General features: G+C 45.5%; 1 protein-coding gene across 10 annotated transcripts in view; it reads right to left on the bottom strand.

The window, feature by feature from the left end:
* The window catches only part of DOCK9 (dedicator of cytokinesis 9), a 254,190-nt gene that overhangs the window by 25,517 nt on the left and 211,459 nt on the right, over positions 1 to 17,214 (bottom strand). For 7 of the 10 annotated variants that reach the window (XM_010831496.1, XM_010831500.1, XM_010831501.1 and 4 more), the window contains exons 52-54: positions 16,818 to 16,918; positions 16,546 to 16,684; positions 5,796 to 5,957 (exon numbers count right to left, since the gene is read on the bottom strand). In XM_010831496.1, coding sequence (XP_010829798.1) covers positions 5,814 to 5,957; positions 16,546 to 16,684; positions 16,818 to 16,918 — 384 coding nt within the window. In that variant the 3' untranslated portion in view covers positions 5,796 to 5,813. Of the gene's footprint in view, positions 1 to 5,795; positions 5,958 to 11,917; positions 14,608 to 16,545; positions 16,685 to 16,817; positions 16,919 to 17,214 lie in introns of those variants that run through there. The other 3 variants (XM_010831497.1, XM_010831504.1, XM_010831499.1) reach the window with 1 other exon arrangement.

The raw sequence follows: 17,214 nt of genomic DNA, 5'->3' as shown, positions 1-17,214 counted from the left end.
CTTGTTTAGATGGTTCCATGTAATAGTCTTTCCTACAAGGTCCCCACAGTACTTTTGGAGAGTGAGTGGGACACAATAATAATAAATGATCGTATTTGAGAGAAAACCTCTGTGAAGAGGAACAGGGATTTATCTCATCTACAGATGATGAAAATTTTGAGATCCACTTTGAACTAGAACCCAACTTTTCAGACTCCTCATCCAGTGCTTCTACTGTGCCACGCCCAGCACCAGGGTATCAGGATGGCTGTCTGCAACCGCTCGCCAGGGAGGGTGACAGGAGGGGCTGTCCACACAGCCGCCCACTCCTGGTCACTCCCCATCGGGAAAGGCTGAAAGCAGCTGACCAGGTGACAGGCCCACACAGCTCTTGGGGAAGAACCAGCCGAACAAGACTGCCGAAGCCAATGGTGACGGTGAATATTTCCCAATCTCGGTTTCAGAGGCAGGGTTCGTTCCTCCAAAGACTTGCTGTCTTCATTCTGTCCTGGCTTGGTGACATTTCTGTTCAAAGTGCCTTCCCCCTGAGGGTCCCGAGTCTCTCCACACAACGGGGAAGCCTCTGTTCTGTCGTCTCTCATGTCTGGGACTCTCGCTTGGTTATACTGCTAGGGCTGCCAAGCCGTGGTGACATAGAGTGACACAGAATGCGGGGCTTAAAGGACGGAAGTTAGTTTCCTCATAGTTGTGGAAACTCAAAGTCCAAGATCGAGGTGAGGGCCATGAGAGATGGATCCGTTCCAGGCCTCTCTCCGTGTCTCGCAGGCGGCCATCTTCCCTTTGCATCTTCATACCATCTTCCCTCTGGGCATGTCTGTGTCCAAGCTTCTTCTTCTTAAAAGGACTCTCGTGATACTGGATTAGGGAGCACCCTAATGACCTCATTTTAACTTGATTATCTCTATAAAACAAGTCAATCCTAAAGGGAAGCAACCCTGAATATTCATTGGAAGTTCTGATGCTGAAGCTCCAATACTTTGGCCATCTGATAAGAGCCGACTCATGGGAAAAAGACCCTGATGCTCGGAAAGCTGAGGGCAGGAGGCAAAGCAGGTGACAGAGGATGAGATGGTTGGATGGCATCACCGACCTGATGGACATAAGTCTGAGCAAGCTACGGGAGTTGGTGATGGACAGGGAAGCCTGGCGTGCTGCAGTCCATGGGGTTGCATAGAGTCACGTGACTGAGTGACTGACCAACAACAAACTCTATAAAGACCCTGTCTCTAAACAAGGCCAAATTCTAAAGTACAGGGACTAGACTTCAACATGAATTTGAGGGAAAAGAATTCAGCCCTTAGTGCTTGCTCTCTGCCTTTGGTTTGGATGACAGCCCCTGCAGAGGCCCACGTTGCCAGGTGGCCCCGGGCATGCAGACTGGCCAGGGCATATTCGGCCAGCTGCTGGCCTGGATTCTGGGTCAGAAGAGTCTTAGCTAGAACCCCCGATTACTGTATGCCCTTGGCAGTTTCCTCCATGTCTCTGAGATTAGGTTTCTTCATAGGAAACCACTTCCTACCTAACAGGGTCACAATGAGGAGGAAGAGTAACCGTGTCTGCGAAGTGCTGACACCCGGGAGGAAGCAGTGAGGCGAGGCCACGGCCGATACCTGAGCAAATCACCAGCTTTGGCTGGAAGAGGCCAGGCCTGTTCTACCTCTGAGATGCTGGGTCAGCCCCACCCAGAGCAAAGGTGGACCCGGGACTGCCTCTGGGCCTCCGCTTTGAGGGACACATGCTCTTCTCTGAGCATCTTTCAGAGCTCAGCTCAACAACCTTGCGTCCAAAGAAAGAAGTTTTCTTTCAACTTTCCTCATGCCTGGTGACCTCAACAACCTAAGGATGGGTTTGGGCCTTGAATCAGGAGTATGTTAGTCACTCAAGCTGTGTCTGACTCTTTGCGACCCCTTGGACTGCAGCCTGGTAGGCTCCTCTGTCCAGGAACTGAACCAACCCAGGGATTGAACCCAGGTCTCCCGCATTGCAGGCGAATTCTTCAATGTCTGAGCCACCAGGAAAGCCTGACTCAGGGGTGATGCTGCTCCAATTTCTAAGGTTTTGCAATTCAGCCTCATTTCTTCACCCATGGTTCCTTCACAGTGCACACAGATCATTGGCGTGAAGGTTGATTTTTTGTGTGTAAAGTTGACTGGGTCATGGGTTGCCCAGGTATTTGGCCAAACATTATTCTGGGTATTTCTCTAAGGGTGTTTTTGGGTGAGGTTAGCACTTAAATCAGTAGACTGCCCTCCCTATATGGTGGGCCTCGCCCAATCTGTTAAAGGCCAGAATAGTACAAAAGGCTGACCCTCAACCTGAGTAAGAGGGGTAGTCTTCCTGCCTGCCAGCTCTGAACTGGGCATCAGCTTTTTTTTTTTTTTTTTTTTCTGCCTTTGGACTCAAAATGAAACAGTGACTCTTCTTGGGTCTCCTGCTTCTGACTCATCCTGCAGATCTTAGGACTTGCTGACTTCCATAATTGTGTGAACAGGCCCCTTAAAACAAATCTTTACACACACACACACACACACACACACACACACACACACATTCCAGTGGTCCTGTTTCTCTGGAGAACCAGGACTAATAAAACAGGTACACTCCAGGTGACTATTGTCAGCATACCTGCAGGTGCCACCACCCAAATTCCAACCCGTGGGTCCACATTCCAGCAAACTCTAATTGACACCGGCTTCAGGGAACCATTGCAAGTGCTGTTCTCGCTTTTCCTAACAAGAGGAGGGCATTCCTTCTCAGCCTCGAGGGTCCCCCTTCAACACGCGTATCAGCCACACCTGAGGTTAAGACACGATACAGCTTTACCCCTGCCTTTGTAGACAGAGGGACAGAGAGTGAAAAACACGTCTGCTCATGTCATGTGTGGACGTGGAAGGAGCAAGCTCCAGACTCTGATGCCAAGCCTCTTGCTCAATGTTGGTGCAGCGTGACACGCTCCAGGCACTAGCTGGGTGACATGAAGTCTCATCTGTACACAGGCTCAGCTGATCTCAGGGTTGGGGGGGTGACCCTCCCCTCCTGGGGCATCTGCCCAGCTGGAGGAGGAGGCCACTGCATCCGTGCGCCCAGCTGGAGTCTTGACAAGTGTCCTGGAGCCACTGCTCCTCACGGAACAGGGAGAGGAAGCAGGGCAGGGGACGGGTCTCGTGGGATCTAATGGAGGGGTCCCCAGAGAGCCTTCTATGAAACACCGGTCCTGGCACAGGCTACAGAGAAGCAAATGGAGTGCCTCAATCAACTTATAGGGGAAATGCCCCTTGGGAGAGGTCTGTCTTGGAAGCCAAGTCCATAAGGAAGCTTCTGAGGAGCACCGCAGGCAGAGCCTGCTAACTGCGGCATTGCTGGACCCATAAAACACAACACTCGTCTTTTACCTGTGTCTCTTCATGACACCAATTGACGTCCCACAGCCTTTGGATCAGCAATGTTCCGTAGAACAAGTGCAGGAGGACAATGGCCTAAGCAATTATTGAGCAAGAATTAATTCTGAATTTTCTCCTCTTTCCTCATTTGGGCTGAGTCATGACTTTTTTTTTTTTTAAGTGACACTTACTCAGAGCTTGCTACAAGCCAGTCAGTAGTTAAATTCTTAATTCCTGGAACTCTCAGGACCACTCAGGGTTTTGGGAACCATTATCATCCCCATTTCACAGACGAGGAGTCCAGGCTCAACAGCTAGCGTAGACTGAATGAAGACACGCTTCACCTCTGCTGGCTTAATTTCCTTGTCTTTTTCTAGTTACTCAGATTAAAAAAATACAATCAAGCTGTCCCAGGCATATTTTACGGTGCAAGTGCAAAGTGAATTGTAATTGGAACATTTGTCAGAAAACTTTCAAATATTACCACAAACCCAGGAAAGATGCTCAGTTTTAAAGGAGACAAAATAATGAGCTCTGTCCTTGCCCTTGTGTAATTTTTTGGAGCGCAATTTGGGCAAACTGCCACTGTTACACTTCTTTTAATATGCTTCTCTGGGGCTTCTTCAGTGGCTCAGATAGTAAAGAGTCCGCCTGCAATGTGGGAGATCCAGATCAATCCCTGGGTCGGGATGATCCCTTGGAGAAGGGAATGGCAACCCACTCTAGCACTCTTTCCTGGAGAATTCCATGGACAGAGGAGCATGGTGGGCTACAGTCACCTGGGTTGCAAAGAGTCGGACACTGAGCAAATAACACTTTCACTTTCATATGCTTCTATACTCTGGATTTTCAGCAAGGTGCAGCTGTAACCCTTGCAAATCAGAAAAAAGAAACTTATAAAGTGCCCTGGGGCACAGGGCTGGTCAGAGGGGAGGTGTACATGGGGGAGGACAAAAGTGGATTGGTCGCTGCCAACCAGAATGAGGTGGTTATGCCCAAATCCCAGGGTTTGCCCTGCTGTTCAGGCCTGTGCTGGACTTGTCTAGAACGGAAAACACCTCTGCCTCCTGGGGTGACATCCATGGACACAGGAAGTGGGCTTTTCGACAAATGGCACAGTCCATCTGAGGCCAACAAGGCTCCACAGAGCACACAGGGGCCTCTGGAAGAGAAGGGGCTTTGGGATTGCATAGTCTCTGGAAGTGCAGGCCAGGTGTTGATAATTTGCTGGTTAATTCCTAGTGCCAGTTAAAGGAATACCAGGTGCATTACTTTCCCATTGTTGCTGCAACCAGATGTCATCAACTCAGGGACTTAAAACAACACAGATTCATTATCTCACACTTCTGAAAGTCAGAAGTCTGAAATCGGTGTCACTGGGCTAAAGTCAAGGTGTTGGCAGGGTGGGTTCCTTTCAGAGTCTCCAGGAGAGAGTTGTTTCCATGCCTTTTTCAGCTTCAGAGGTTGCCCCTTCCTGCATTTTGCAAGCGCATCAGCCCAATCTCTGCTTTGTCATCACATCACCTTGTCTGACTCTCACCACCACCCCCCCGCATCCCTCTTATAAGGACCTCCCTCTGATTATATCAGCCCACTCGCATAATACAGGACGGTCTCCTGCTCAGGGGCCATTATTCAGCTCATCACTCCAAGGAACAGGGGCTACTGTTTCCTGTGAATACTGAGCAATGCAAGTATTCAAAAACTGAGGATGTAACGTGGAGCCCATCAGCTGGTGAAAGCAGGGAATGGGAACTGATGCGCACGATGGCCGAGGGGATGGTGTGGCTGACGGCAGGCCTCGAGGCCAAGTTCTCAGGCTCTGTCTCAAGGCTGGCACAATCCAGAGACTCGCTTGGCCAAGATCTCACTGAGTTGACTGAAAACTAAGAGTGCGGAGAGAATGACAGATGTGCATCCAAATTCTACCTGTGCTCATGGGGACCCCCTCCTCCTTACTTGTCAGAACGAGGAAATGTTGACAAGGAGAATGGAGACATGGATAAAGCTATGAAGACAATGACCAGGGTCAGGAAAAGGCAACTTCATCATTTTCCTACCACCGTGAGGTCAGCTTTACTTCACCAAAACATGTGACAGCGTTTGTGTCCCCAATTCCAGGTAGAGCCTGGCCCCCTGAGTGGGCAGCTCAAGGTCACACACACTCTGCTTGATGCCAGACGTGGTCTTGGCTCAGATGACCCCACTAAAGGTGACACAGGCCATCCTGGCAGTAAGAGGGCTTGGCTGGGCAGGAGACAGGACCGGGCCAGCAGCACTAGCCTCGGGTACCCCTTGGGCTGCCCTCTCACTTCCTTTGCACCCTACCCCCTCTTTAACCCCTGGCAACCACTAAACTGCCCTCTACTTCTGTAATTTTGTCTTTTAAAGAATGTTATGTGAACAGAATCATACCGCATATAACTTGGGGGGCTAAGCTCTTTTCGCCGGCACAGTTCCTGGAGATTGACAGGTGTCGTGCGCCTGCGGTTCACTCCGCTCTGCCACTGAGTAGCCTCCACGACCTGGGTGCACCGCGTTCTGCTGAAGATCTTCTAGGTTGCTTCCAATCCTGAGCTATTTGTATAAAAAGCTGCTGTTAACACTTGTGTAATGTTGGATCATCGAAAAAGCAAGAGAGTTCCAGAAAAACATCTATTTCTGCTTTATTGACTATGCCAAAGCCTTTGACTGTGTGGATCACAACAAACTGTGGAAAATTCTGAAAGAGATGGGAATACCAGACCATCTGACCTGCCTCTTGAGAAACCTATATGCAGGTCAGGAAGCAACAGTTAGAACTGGACATGGAACAACAGACTGGTTCCAAATAGCAAAATGAGTTCGTTACGGCTGTATATTGTCACCCTGCTTATTTAACTTCTATGCAGAGTACATCATGAGAAACGCTGGGCTGGAAGAAGCACAAGCTGGAATCAAGATTGCTGGGAGAAATATCAATAACCTCAGATATGCAGATGACACCACCCTTATGGCAGAAAGTGAAGAACTAAAGAGCCTCTTGATGAACGTGAAAGAGGAGAGTGAAAAAGTTGGCTTAAAGCTCAACATTCAGAAAACAAAGATCATGGCATCTGGTCCCATCACTTCATGGGAAACAGATGGGGAAACAGTGGAAACAGTATCAGACTTTATTGTTTTGGGATCCAAAATCACTGCAGATGGTGATTGCAGCCATGAAATTAAAAGATGCTTACTCCTTGGAAGAAAAGTTGTGACCAACCTAAACAGCATATTCAAAAGCAGAGACATTACTTTGCCAACAAAGGTCCATCTAGTCAAGGCTATGGTTTTCCCAGTAGTCATGTATAGATGTGAGAGTTGGACTGTGAAGAAAGCTGAGCGCCAAAGAATTGATGCTTTTGAACTGTGGTGTTGGAGAAGACTCTTGAGAGTCCCTTGGTCTGCAAGGAGGTCCAACCAGTCCATCCTAAAGGAGATCAGTCCTGGGTGTTCTTTGGAAGGACTGATGCTAAAGCTGAAACTCTAGCACTTTGGCTACCTCGTGGGAAGAATTGACTCACTGGAAAAGACTCTGATGCTGGGAGGGATTGGGGGCAGGAGGAGAAGGGGACGACAGAGGATGAGATGGCTGGATGGCATCACCGACTCAATGGACGTGAGTTTGAGTGAATTCCGGGGGTTGGTGATGGACAGGGAGGCCTGGCGTGCTGCAATTCATGGGATCACAGAGTCGGACACAACTGAGCAACTGAACTGAATGTTTTTTTAAGTAAATAAATAAAAGTTTTCATTCTTGTGGGATGAATGCCCAAGACTGCAGTCCCTGGGTCACAGGTAACCACATATTTGGCTCCTTAAGAAACTGCCAAACTGGCAAATTTACTTTTCCACCAGCAATTTATGAACGATCAAGTTACTGTGGTCTCACCAGCATTTGGTGGTGTCCCTGTCCTCCCCAGACAAATGTTCTTCCCAGTAGCTTTGGCCCATGTTCTGATTTTTTTTTTTAAACTATCAAGTTTTGAGTATTCTTTAAATATTCTAGTCTTTTGTTAAATTTATTGGTTTGCAAATATTTTCTCCCAGTCTGTAGTTTGTGTTTTCACACTCTTAACAGGCTCCTCTCAGAGCAAAAGTTTTTACTTTTACTTTTAAAATTCAATTTATGGCGCAGGGGCAGGGGGGGCAGTGTGTGGCGATGGTGGGAGGGAGGCTCCAGAGGGAGGGGATATACTAATACTTAGGGCTGATTCACCTTGTTCTACAGCAGAAACTGACACAACACTGTAAAGAAATTACTCTCCAATTAAAAAATAAATAAATAAAGAGGGACCTCCTTCGTGGTCCAGTGGCTAAGACTCTGTGTTCCCAATGCAGGGGGCCCAGGTTCAACCCCTAGTCAGGGAACTAGATCCCCCTAGGCCACAATGAAGACCTGGTACAGCTAAATAAATCAATAATAAAATATTAAAAAAAAAAAAGAACCCCTAAAGTTAAAAAAAATTCAGTTTGTCCTTTCATGGGTCGTGCTTTTGCTACCTGGTGGTCTCCATGGGTGGGACTCTTGCTAGGCAGCATGGATGAGAGTCCTGGCTCACATCAGGCCTTCTCTGACTCCATCCGGGCAGGCGTGTCGAAACCCTGCTCCACCCTTGAGAGGGTGGGCGTGTGCTCTCCATGCTGCTGTGGGCGTGGGCGGGGCCGGAGCTTCAGCTGTGCTGTTGGCCCCAGCAGCACTAGCGCCTAAACATTTTGTCTTGTTACACTGCCCCTTGCATTTTCCTTTGGCTAGAGAGAGCAGGTTTTTGTTTTTTTTAACTTTGGCTGAAAACATATAACATAAAAGTTACTCTTATAAAGTGTGCAGTTCTGTGACACTAAGTGAAGTTGCTCAGTTGTGTCCAACTCTGCAACCCCATGGACTGTAGCCTGCCAGGCTCCTCCATCCATGGGATTTTCCAGGCAAGAATACTGCAGTGGGTTGCCAATGCCTTTTCTCGGGGATCTTCTGGACCCAGGGAATGAACCCGGGTCTCCTGCATTGCAGGCAGGCTCTTTACTGTCTGAGCCACCAAGTATATTCACGCTGCTTTGCAGCCATCACCACCATTCAGCCCCACATTTCCTTCGTGCCCAGCTGCAACTCTGTACCTTACACACTGACTCCCCATTTCCCATCCCCACCCCCAGGCCCGAGCAACCGCCCTTCTACTTTGTCTCGATACATTTGGCTGCTCTGGGATCTCATACAAGTGGGATTACACAGGATTTGTTCTTTTGTGATCGGCTTGTTTCACTGAGCATAATGTCCTCAAGGTTCCACCATGTTGAGGCATGTGTGAGAATTCCCTTTCTTTTAAGCTGAAGAACATACTGCTGTGTGTGTACACCACAGCTTGTTTACCCATCCATCCATCCACTATTGGACACTTGAATCGCTTCCATGGTTTGGCTACTGTGAATTATGCTGCTATGAATACAGGTGTACAAATATTTGTTCAAGTACCTACTTATAATTCTTTTGGGCACATCCCCTTATGTAGAATTGCTGGATCATATGGTAGTTTTGTGTAATTTTTGAGGAACCATCACACTGTCTTCCAGAAGAGCTGTATAAGGTTACATTCCTACCAACAAGGCATAAGTATCTCAATGTCCTCATCCAGCTATTTTTTTAATAGCTATAATAATGAGTGTGAAGTAGTCTGATTTTTTTTTGTCTGTTACTGTACATGTTTCTGTGTTGCTGTCTTCTTCAGCTCCAAGTATGAGAAATATGAAGCAAAAAGAAAACGTTGGGAGACTTACCACTGTATCATTCTTTGGATTCCAAGGTTTCTTTTTCGAAGAAAAAGAGCTGGTCTCTTTTTCATTTTTTCTTTCAGAGTCTTCTGATGCTTGTTTTTAAATGTATAATCTCCAGGGATTTTAGTTGTATTTAGTGTAAGGGATAGGGAAAAGTTTATTTACTTTATATGGTGGATACACCGTATCAAAAGAACCCTGAATCTCTTTCAACATGTAAGTGCCTTCGCCATCTCTTTCACTCTTGTCAGTTACTCAGGACACCAGGCTGTTTGATGTGTGGAGCTTTCCCATAGGTTGGATTTGCTGGTTCCATTCCCTGTGCTGCTGTTTGGCATGCTCCTCTGTGCTCTCTATTACAGACTTGATCAGACTCAGGCTAGGGTTTTTTTTTTTTTTTTCCATTGAAAATGGCATCTTATTTTTTAAGTTTATTTTTAATTGAAGGATTTAATTTTAATTAAAAGATTTTTCATTTAATGAGATGGTTGGATGGCATCACCGACTTGATGGACATGAGTTTGAGCAAGTTCCAGGAGTTGGTGATGGACAGGAAAGCCTGGCGTGCTGCAGCCCATGGGGTCACAGAGTCAGACTGAGCGACTGAACCAAACTGAAGGATAGTTGCTTTACCAAACTGAGTTGGCTTCTGACATCAGGTTAGAATTCTTGGCAGGACTCCGTCACAGAGCGTGGTATATACTTCGGAGGCACGTGTCACCTCTTGGTCTTTCTTAGTTATACTAACTCCTTTGATTGTTTCCAGTTTTCTTTATTTTTCTAGTATTATCAGGAATGAATAGACTAAATTTTACAATTTTAATCCACTGCTATTATTTTCTTGTTTATGTTCACCCCATGCCTACCTAAAAGGTGCTTTTAAAAATACTTCTGACGGGGTCTGTGGTTTCTCAGCCAGTCCTCTGGATGTCAGGTAGGACAAGATGCTCCAGACTCCCCTTGGACATTTTCTGCCCTACAACTGGAGTCAGCCATACTCTAGGAAGCCTGGATCCTTTTGGTAAGAAAGCTATTTAGAGACCACAGTTTGGGCATGTAGGGTTGCTCATTATTTATCGGCTTGGTCATTGTTTTTAGGTCTTTTCAAGCTAGGAAATAAGTGTATATTGAAGATAAATATCTGATGAGCTAAACTTCATACTTCCATATGAAATTCAGAACTGAAGGGTTTTAATTTAACCTGTTTTGGCTTACAGATGCAACCTTTTCTTTCTCCCATGCCAAAAATGTGGCTCCCAATGATATCCACACACTCACTCACTCTCTCCAGCAATAAACACACAACTGTTTCAGAATGACAGTACAGTCAAAAACAAACGACAAACAGATGACATACAGTCGAAAACAGAACACTGCTTCCACGGAACAAAACAATTACTGAAATTTTTTATTAACCAATCATTTATTGATTTGTTGCTACTACTTTTTCTCCTGAGGGCATATCTCACTGGGGATGGACGGTGAAATTTCCTGTATTTTAACGTCATTTGAAATAGTTCTTAAGTATCTGTGTTGCCAACCTTGATACATATATGGTTATGTCCCTTTATTTCATTTTAATTTCAATTCTTAGGAATTAAAATTTTATTTTAATGATGATATATTCTAATAATTCTAAAGCCAAATCTATAAAGCAAATTATATTTGGACAGGTTAATCTTCTAATTCTGTCCCCTATATATCATTCTCCCTCTCCTATAGAGGCAACAACTTTTTTTTTTGACTTTCCCTTTCATCTAAAGAAAAACAATCATCTCTGCTTACTTATCGCTCCTTTCTTAAATAATGGATAGCGCACTATTAGCTTTTCTCTATCTTATGTTTTTCACTCAGGGTATCTTGAAGATCACTCTATAGCAGTGAACAAAGATATTACTCCTTTTTATAGCTATACATTACTCCACTGTGTGGATGTACAATAATTTATGCAAACAATCTTGTTGCTGGAAATCAAATGTTTTTTTGAATGGAGTTTCTACACTGAGTGACTCTGTCATATGGTTATATAAACCCTGATAATTACTACACAAGTCACCTTTTAATTTCGCATACTTCTCTCTACAGCTTTCTCCACGCAAGGGCCTGGCTTTATTTATGTGTACCATCTAGTGTTAGTCAGTTCCCAGGTGACAAAATATCCCTGATAAGGTGCTAAACAGTGTTTTAGTTCCAAAGTCACTTCAAACAGTTTTCCCTGAGGGGGAACAGGGAGTTCTTGTTTAATGAGTACAGAGTTTCTATTTGGGCAGATGGAAAAGCTCTGTGGATAAAGGGTGGTGACAGCTGAACAATGAGAATGTACTTAATGCCATTGAAATGTATACTTAAAAAATGGTTAAAAGGGCAAATTTCATGTTGTGTATATTTACCCCAAAAAACAAAAAAAAAATAGGACCTCCCTGGTGGCACAGTGGGTCACTGGTGGCAGTGGGTAAGAACCCACCTGCCGATGCAGGGGACACAGGTTTGACCCCTGGTCCATGAAGATTCCACATGCCTCAGGACAAGAGAGCCCACGCACCACAACTATCGAGCCTGCGTGTTGCAACTACTGACGTCTGTGTGCCTGGAGCCTGTGCCCCTCAACGAGAGAAGCCACCAAAACAAGAAGCCTGCTCACCACAGTGAAGAGTAGCCCCTGCCTGCTGCAACTGAAGAAAACCGACGCGAAGAACGAGGACCCAGCACAGCGCCTCTCCACCCCCGAAAAATAAATTAGATCTATGGAAAGCATTCAAGAATTATACTGAAAAATGGCAATAAAGATTTCTTAATATAAAAAAATCCCACAATTTTCCCCAATAAACGGATACTTTAATGGGTTACTTTATACCAAAATTAAAATTTTATACATAAACTAAATAAGGTTTTTAACATATGTGAATGTGTTTTGGTACAGCGTCCACAGGAGATGTCTTCAACTTAGAAATGGCTCCTTTCTCCGCTGTTGTAATTAACAAGGGTTGGTCACCTTCCAAGCTGAATCTTATCTGACATGAAATCTGTACAAATTATTTTCCAAGTTTAACCATGACATAGCAAGATAGCTCTTTCTAGACATATATTTATCTTACTGCATGATGACTTGAACTTTATGGCTTCTAAATGAGGCATTTACGAGGAGGAAATCCAGCCCAGCAACGGGAGACAAACTTGTAGACCTCTTCCCTGATGGTGTTAGAGTTAAGGTTTATTACACGGGGCTGGGATGTCAGTGACTCTGGGCAAACGTAGGGAATGTTCTCAAGCCCTAAGTCCGGATCCACTAGTGAATGGGCTGCAGACTGCTGAGCTGTCATAATGCCTCACATCTCTTCTTCATAACCTTGTCTCCATCTGTAAAATACAGCCTTGCCCACTGACAGAGAATGTTCCAAAGACACCAGAAGATCCTTGGCTTCTGTGTGCTCAAGAGGTACACAGTGTCACGTTTTCTTTCCTCCACCAGTTATGAAAAAAGACAGCTTCCAAAACCCCCCAAGTAGGAAAAGCGGCTATTTTATTTCTTGTGGAAAGACTCCTTTTCCTTCTGCTGCTGGAACTCTCTGGGGCTGAGTGGATCATGGCTAGGGCCCTGGGCGTGTCACAGGCAAGACCAGCACCTGTGGTCTGAGCCATCACTTGACTCAGGTCCAGGGTTGGTGATGCTGTAGGGGCCCAAGAAGGTGAGCTCACCTGGCCAGGATACCCTGCTGGGATAAACGACCACCTGTCCCAGAGGAGTCAACCAGGGAGGTGATGAAGGAGTGGAAGGGGAACAGACAGAGGGATTAACGTGTCTACGCATCCTCGGGAACAACCAGTAGAATTCAGAGCCAGACTGCAGGGTGACAAAGCGCTGATCCAAGTCCTCTGGGAGATCCAGCCCCCCAGTCCGCCTCTTGAAATCTATACTGTGGAAACTTAGACAAAGGCAGAGACGGGTGCAACGGCCCCAGGCGCCCAACCTCAGCTTCTCCAATCACCAGCCAACATTTGTCAAGCTTGTTTCAAATCCCTACCCTCTTTTCTCCCCTTCAAGTATTTTTAAGCAAATTTCATATACCACGTTATTTCACCCCCAAATATTTCAATATCCTGCCCTCTCTTAAGGCTGTCCGACAATAAATACCCAATACTCGCTACAGGAAAATCAGCAATGTTGTTTTTAATACAGATGTGGTACAGAATGTTTAATTACAGCAGGGCAGAGATTCTAGTTAAATAAAATTAAAAACCTTTATTTTTCCCAAATATAAAATTACTCAATTAATGTCTGAAAAGAAAATAGAACATGGTGAAGGCTTTACATTACACCACTATTCACCACAGGATTTATGATTTATCAATGACACACTCCACCACTTTGGCAAAAGGATGAAATTTTTAAAATGGTTTATAAACCTAACATAGCAAAGACTGTATACACCTCCATACTGCACTGCTTTTATATACAAGAATAAAACAGCAGAGTCAAGTGCGTTGCATATACTAAGAACAGCACAAATCTGTCACAATTGAACTTTATGCAGAAGCTGATGTATTAAAAACGTAGAAATGTCATATGTGTATGTACACAATGCCAAGACTGTATTAACAAACTCTATGTACATAACAGTATACTGTACTCCTTTAAACGTTTAGCATAGCTGTGTTTATTAATACAGGCCTTTGGTTCTAAACTGCTTGACTAGTTTTAAGCTCCCGTAGTTTCTTCAGCTTTCCTATTTCTTAAATGCAAGTAAATGAGTACAAAAGCACTAGCTATCCTGGTTCACTGGTACAAAAATTACAACGGTCAGTTTCCTCAGGTCATCAAAAACTAGTCACAAAAATAGTTCTTGTTTTCAATCTGAATGTGCCACAGGAAAAAAAAATATTTTCAAGATTTTCCAGCTTAGCCTAGAGGCCAAGGGTTACCCTCCAGCCTCGACTTCAGTGCTATGTGCATTCCAAAACACGTGTTTTCTCCAGGCCGTTTATTTTTAATACTACTTCTGTAAGGAAGAAAAACATTTAACTCCAGCCGAAGAGTGTCCACCACACACCTCTGTTAAGACACAATGAAAACGTTGAATATTGCCAGAGAGGTTTAAAAAAAAAATAACGAGTGCTCTCTTGAGGAGGACTCCTCCAGGAAATGTGCTACGAAATTACTCAGTTCTTTAGTTCCCGTAACTCTTCCATCCCCTTGGCTCCTCCTTGTGCTCGGTCTCCCCACGTCAGGCACGTGCCCAGGGATTAGCTTTGGAGTCATCGTCCTGAGTTTGCAAATGACAGAGCAAGTCCCCACCCGCGGACCACGCGGCGGGGGTCACACCACAGAGGACGAGCTGGTCATGCCGTGCACCAGCGTGCTGGTGGGCATCCCGCTGATGGCGTTGAAGATGTGCAGGGAGTTTGGCAGAACGCTCGTCTTCTCCTCCAGGGGGCAGATCTCGAGGCACAGAGACACAGCATTACCCACGCGCAATGCGCCCAGCGACACTTCTCACAACTCATCACCCAGCGGCCACCGCGTGACTGTGACACCCCCAGGGAGCTCGGCCTCAGTGCAGGGCCGAGGGAGTGGGTCAGCTCACCTCCCACTGCGTATCAGGGTTTATCGGATCAGGATATTAAAGAGCAAGTCAAGGACAGCGTGTTTCGTTTCCTCTACAGGTTAGTGAGTAGAGAGCCTTCTAAGCTCACCAGGTCGTAAAAGCACCTTGAAGTCTATCCTGCATGTACCTGGTGGGGACACGACATGGTCCTGGCCCTTGGAAAAGCCTTTTTTTTTTTTTTTTTTAATGAATCTGGAGCATTGGTGCTCTCCACCAGCTCCTTTTCTCAAGATCTTACAGATTTCCATGCTGGGAGAGAGAGAGTGGCCGCCTTGCTGACTCTCAACAAGTCTCTTTCACACTCAATAACGCAAGGAAGAATTCTAAGCACAAGACTTGACCTAGTGCCGGGTGGACACTGAGAGGAACATACACACTCAGAGGCTCCCCTGGAAAATCCAAGACTCCAGGCCAAGACCCTTTTTGCTTAAGGGTTCAAAGTTTAATCTTCACAGTTGTTAGGATAATGGAAAATTCAAGGTGCAGTTAAGAGCCAGCACAGCATTATGTCCACACAGTCTGGGAGTTTAATATTCTCGGTTCTGAACTTTTTTTCCCCTCCTGTCATCTTGTCTAGAGCCAAGTGCTGACAGCCACTGATCAAGCTCTCCATCCTACCTGGAGGCCCCACACAAAAGACCCTGAGCTTTCTCCAGACACTTGTTCCCACAAAACCCTCTCTTTCTGCTCAATTATTCACATATTTATTTCTTTAGTCATTTCTATTTTTTTTTGTACTTTTCTAAATGCCCAGAAGAGGGCTGCCTTCTTTTTGCACATGTACTGTCATTATGTCGGTGTCTACAGTTGTCCAAACTCAGTCGCAACTTGCTGTGAGCCAGTTATTAAGATCCAGAGAAATAAAAGTAGAAAATGACATTACCATCCCATCTGAACGTGTGAGCATGGAGGAGAAAAAAAAGCAAGTTAAAGCTTAGACATTTAAGTTAGTTTTCTACAACAGAAGCCTCCTAACTAAATCATCACAGGTTAACTGACACAATGGCACTGGCTTCCATTTTTTTTAAGAATGAAAGCCAGTAATGTAGGCAATAGACAGAAGCAGTCATGTGGGCCGCTTATGGGGCCAACACTGATCAGAAAGACTGACACAGAAGAAGTCTCCATCAACTCTGTGGTCGATGGAGAACAGACCCCTCAAAAAGCAACAGGAAGCGGCCTTTGACATTCATTTAGTTCCCTGGGCAGCTGTCCCCATCGATGACCACTGAGCCCAAATATGTAATCCCACTGAAAGGAATTCATACAGGAAGATGGTGGTAGCAGTGCAATCAGGAAAGCTGCCTGGAATGACAAGGAATAAAGAAGCAGCCTTGAGGACTGACTCACTGGGGCACCCAGGTCAGCTGTAAGGAGTCACACTCTGCACAACCCTATTTTTTTTAATGGTGAAAGACATTTACTGCAATGGAGAATTCCTTAAAGCACGCTGACAAACCTTCTTCTTCCAAAGGATCGGGTGAATAAAGAGTTCCAGGAATAGTACTGGTATTTCTTTTATGTGAGTTGTTTCTGAGCTACTGACAGATTGAGTGATAGAGAAGGGGGTTAGACAATGACGCTTGTTGTTAGGCTTGTTGTTAGCTGTTCCCCAAGCCCCTGTGGTTAGACAGTAGCAGCAGTGCAGCATGCTACACTATCCTTCAGAGAGCAACATTTTGGAAGGATGTTGGGGCATTCAGACCATTGTAGGGTACACCTGAGACCCCCAAGTGATGCGGCGGGTCTACACATGAGAGTGTGGCACCTACCTGCTCGTGCATGATTTCAGAAAGCTCTTTTGTCATTTCCCTGTAGTTGGCCTTCATTTCTTCCTGATACTCTATCTGATCCTCTTTGATGAGCCTTTCGTTCACCACTAAGGCTTGACCGCAAGCTTCCACAAATTGCCTGAAACGGTGCGGGAGAGGGAAATCAAGGCATGAACAGAACAAAGGGTGAGCCCAATTGGCAGGATCTCTTTCCTGAACGAGCACAGAAACGATCGCTACTTCAAGAGAAAGACATTTCCAGTGTGCGTTACCTGAAAACTTCTTTAAGCAACTTCACTTTATTGTCAGGGTATCTTTTTGTGTTTGTGTCATCTAAGAAAGCTCGGGCGTATGCTAGTGGACCCGCGTTGACCTGGATAAAGAACAAAAATTTAAAATTAGGTTATGAAGAAAATGCCCATCATCGTCAGTTTCAGCTGGCATTTGCTAAAAATACTGCTTGAGTGAGTTAGTTATGACCGCTGCCCTCCATGAACTTAGGACCCCAAAGAAGAAACCATGAATCAAGCTCATATTGCTATAAGCTATTTGATGTCTGTCATCTCAGCCATCCTCAGGGCACTTGTGATGATGGTTCATCTTATGTGGGAAGAAATAATGCTTGGAAAATGTAAGGACCTGTTTAAGGTCGAACAGCCAATAAGTAAG

The sequence above is a fragment of the Bison bison genome, unplaced genomic scaffold (assembly GCF_000754665.1).
Source record: "Bison bison bison isolate TAMUID 2011002044 unplaced genomic scaffold, Bison_UMD1.0 scf7180017864527, whole genome shotgun sequence".
Lineage (NCBI taxonomy): Eukaryota > Metazoa > Chordata > Mammalia > Artiodactyla > Bovidae > Bison > Bison bison.
The sequence above is the reverse complement of the archived record's forward strand: the minus strand, read 5'-3'. Positions and strand labels throughout refer to the sequence as shown.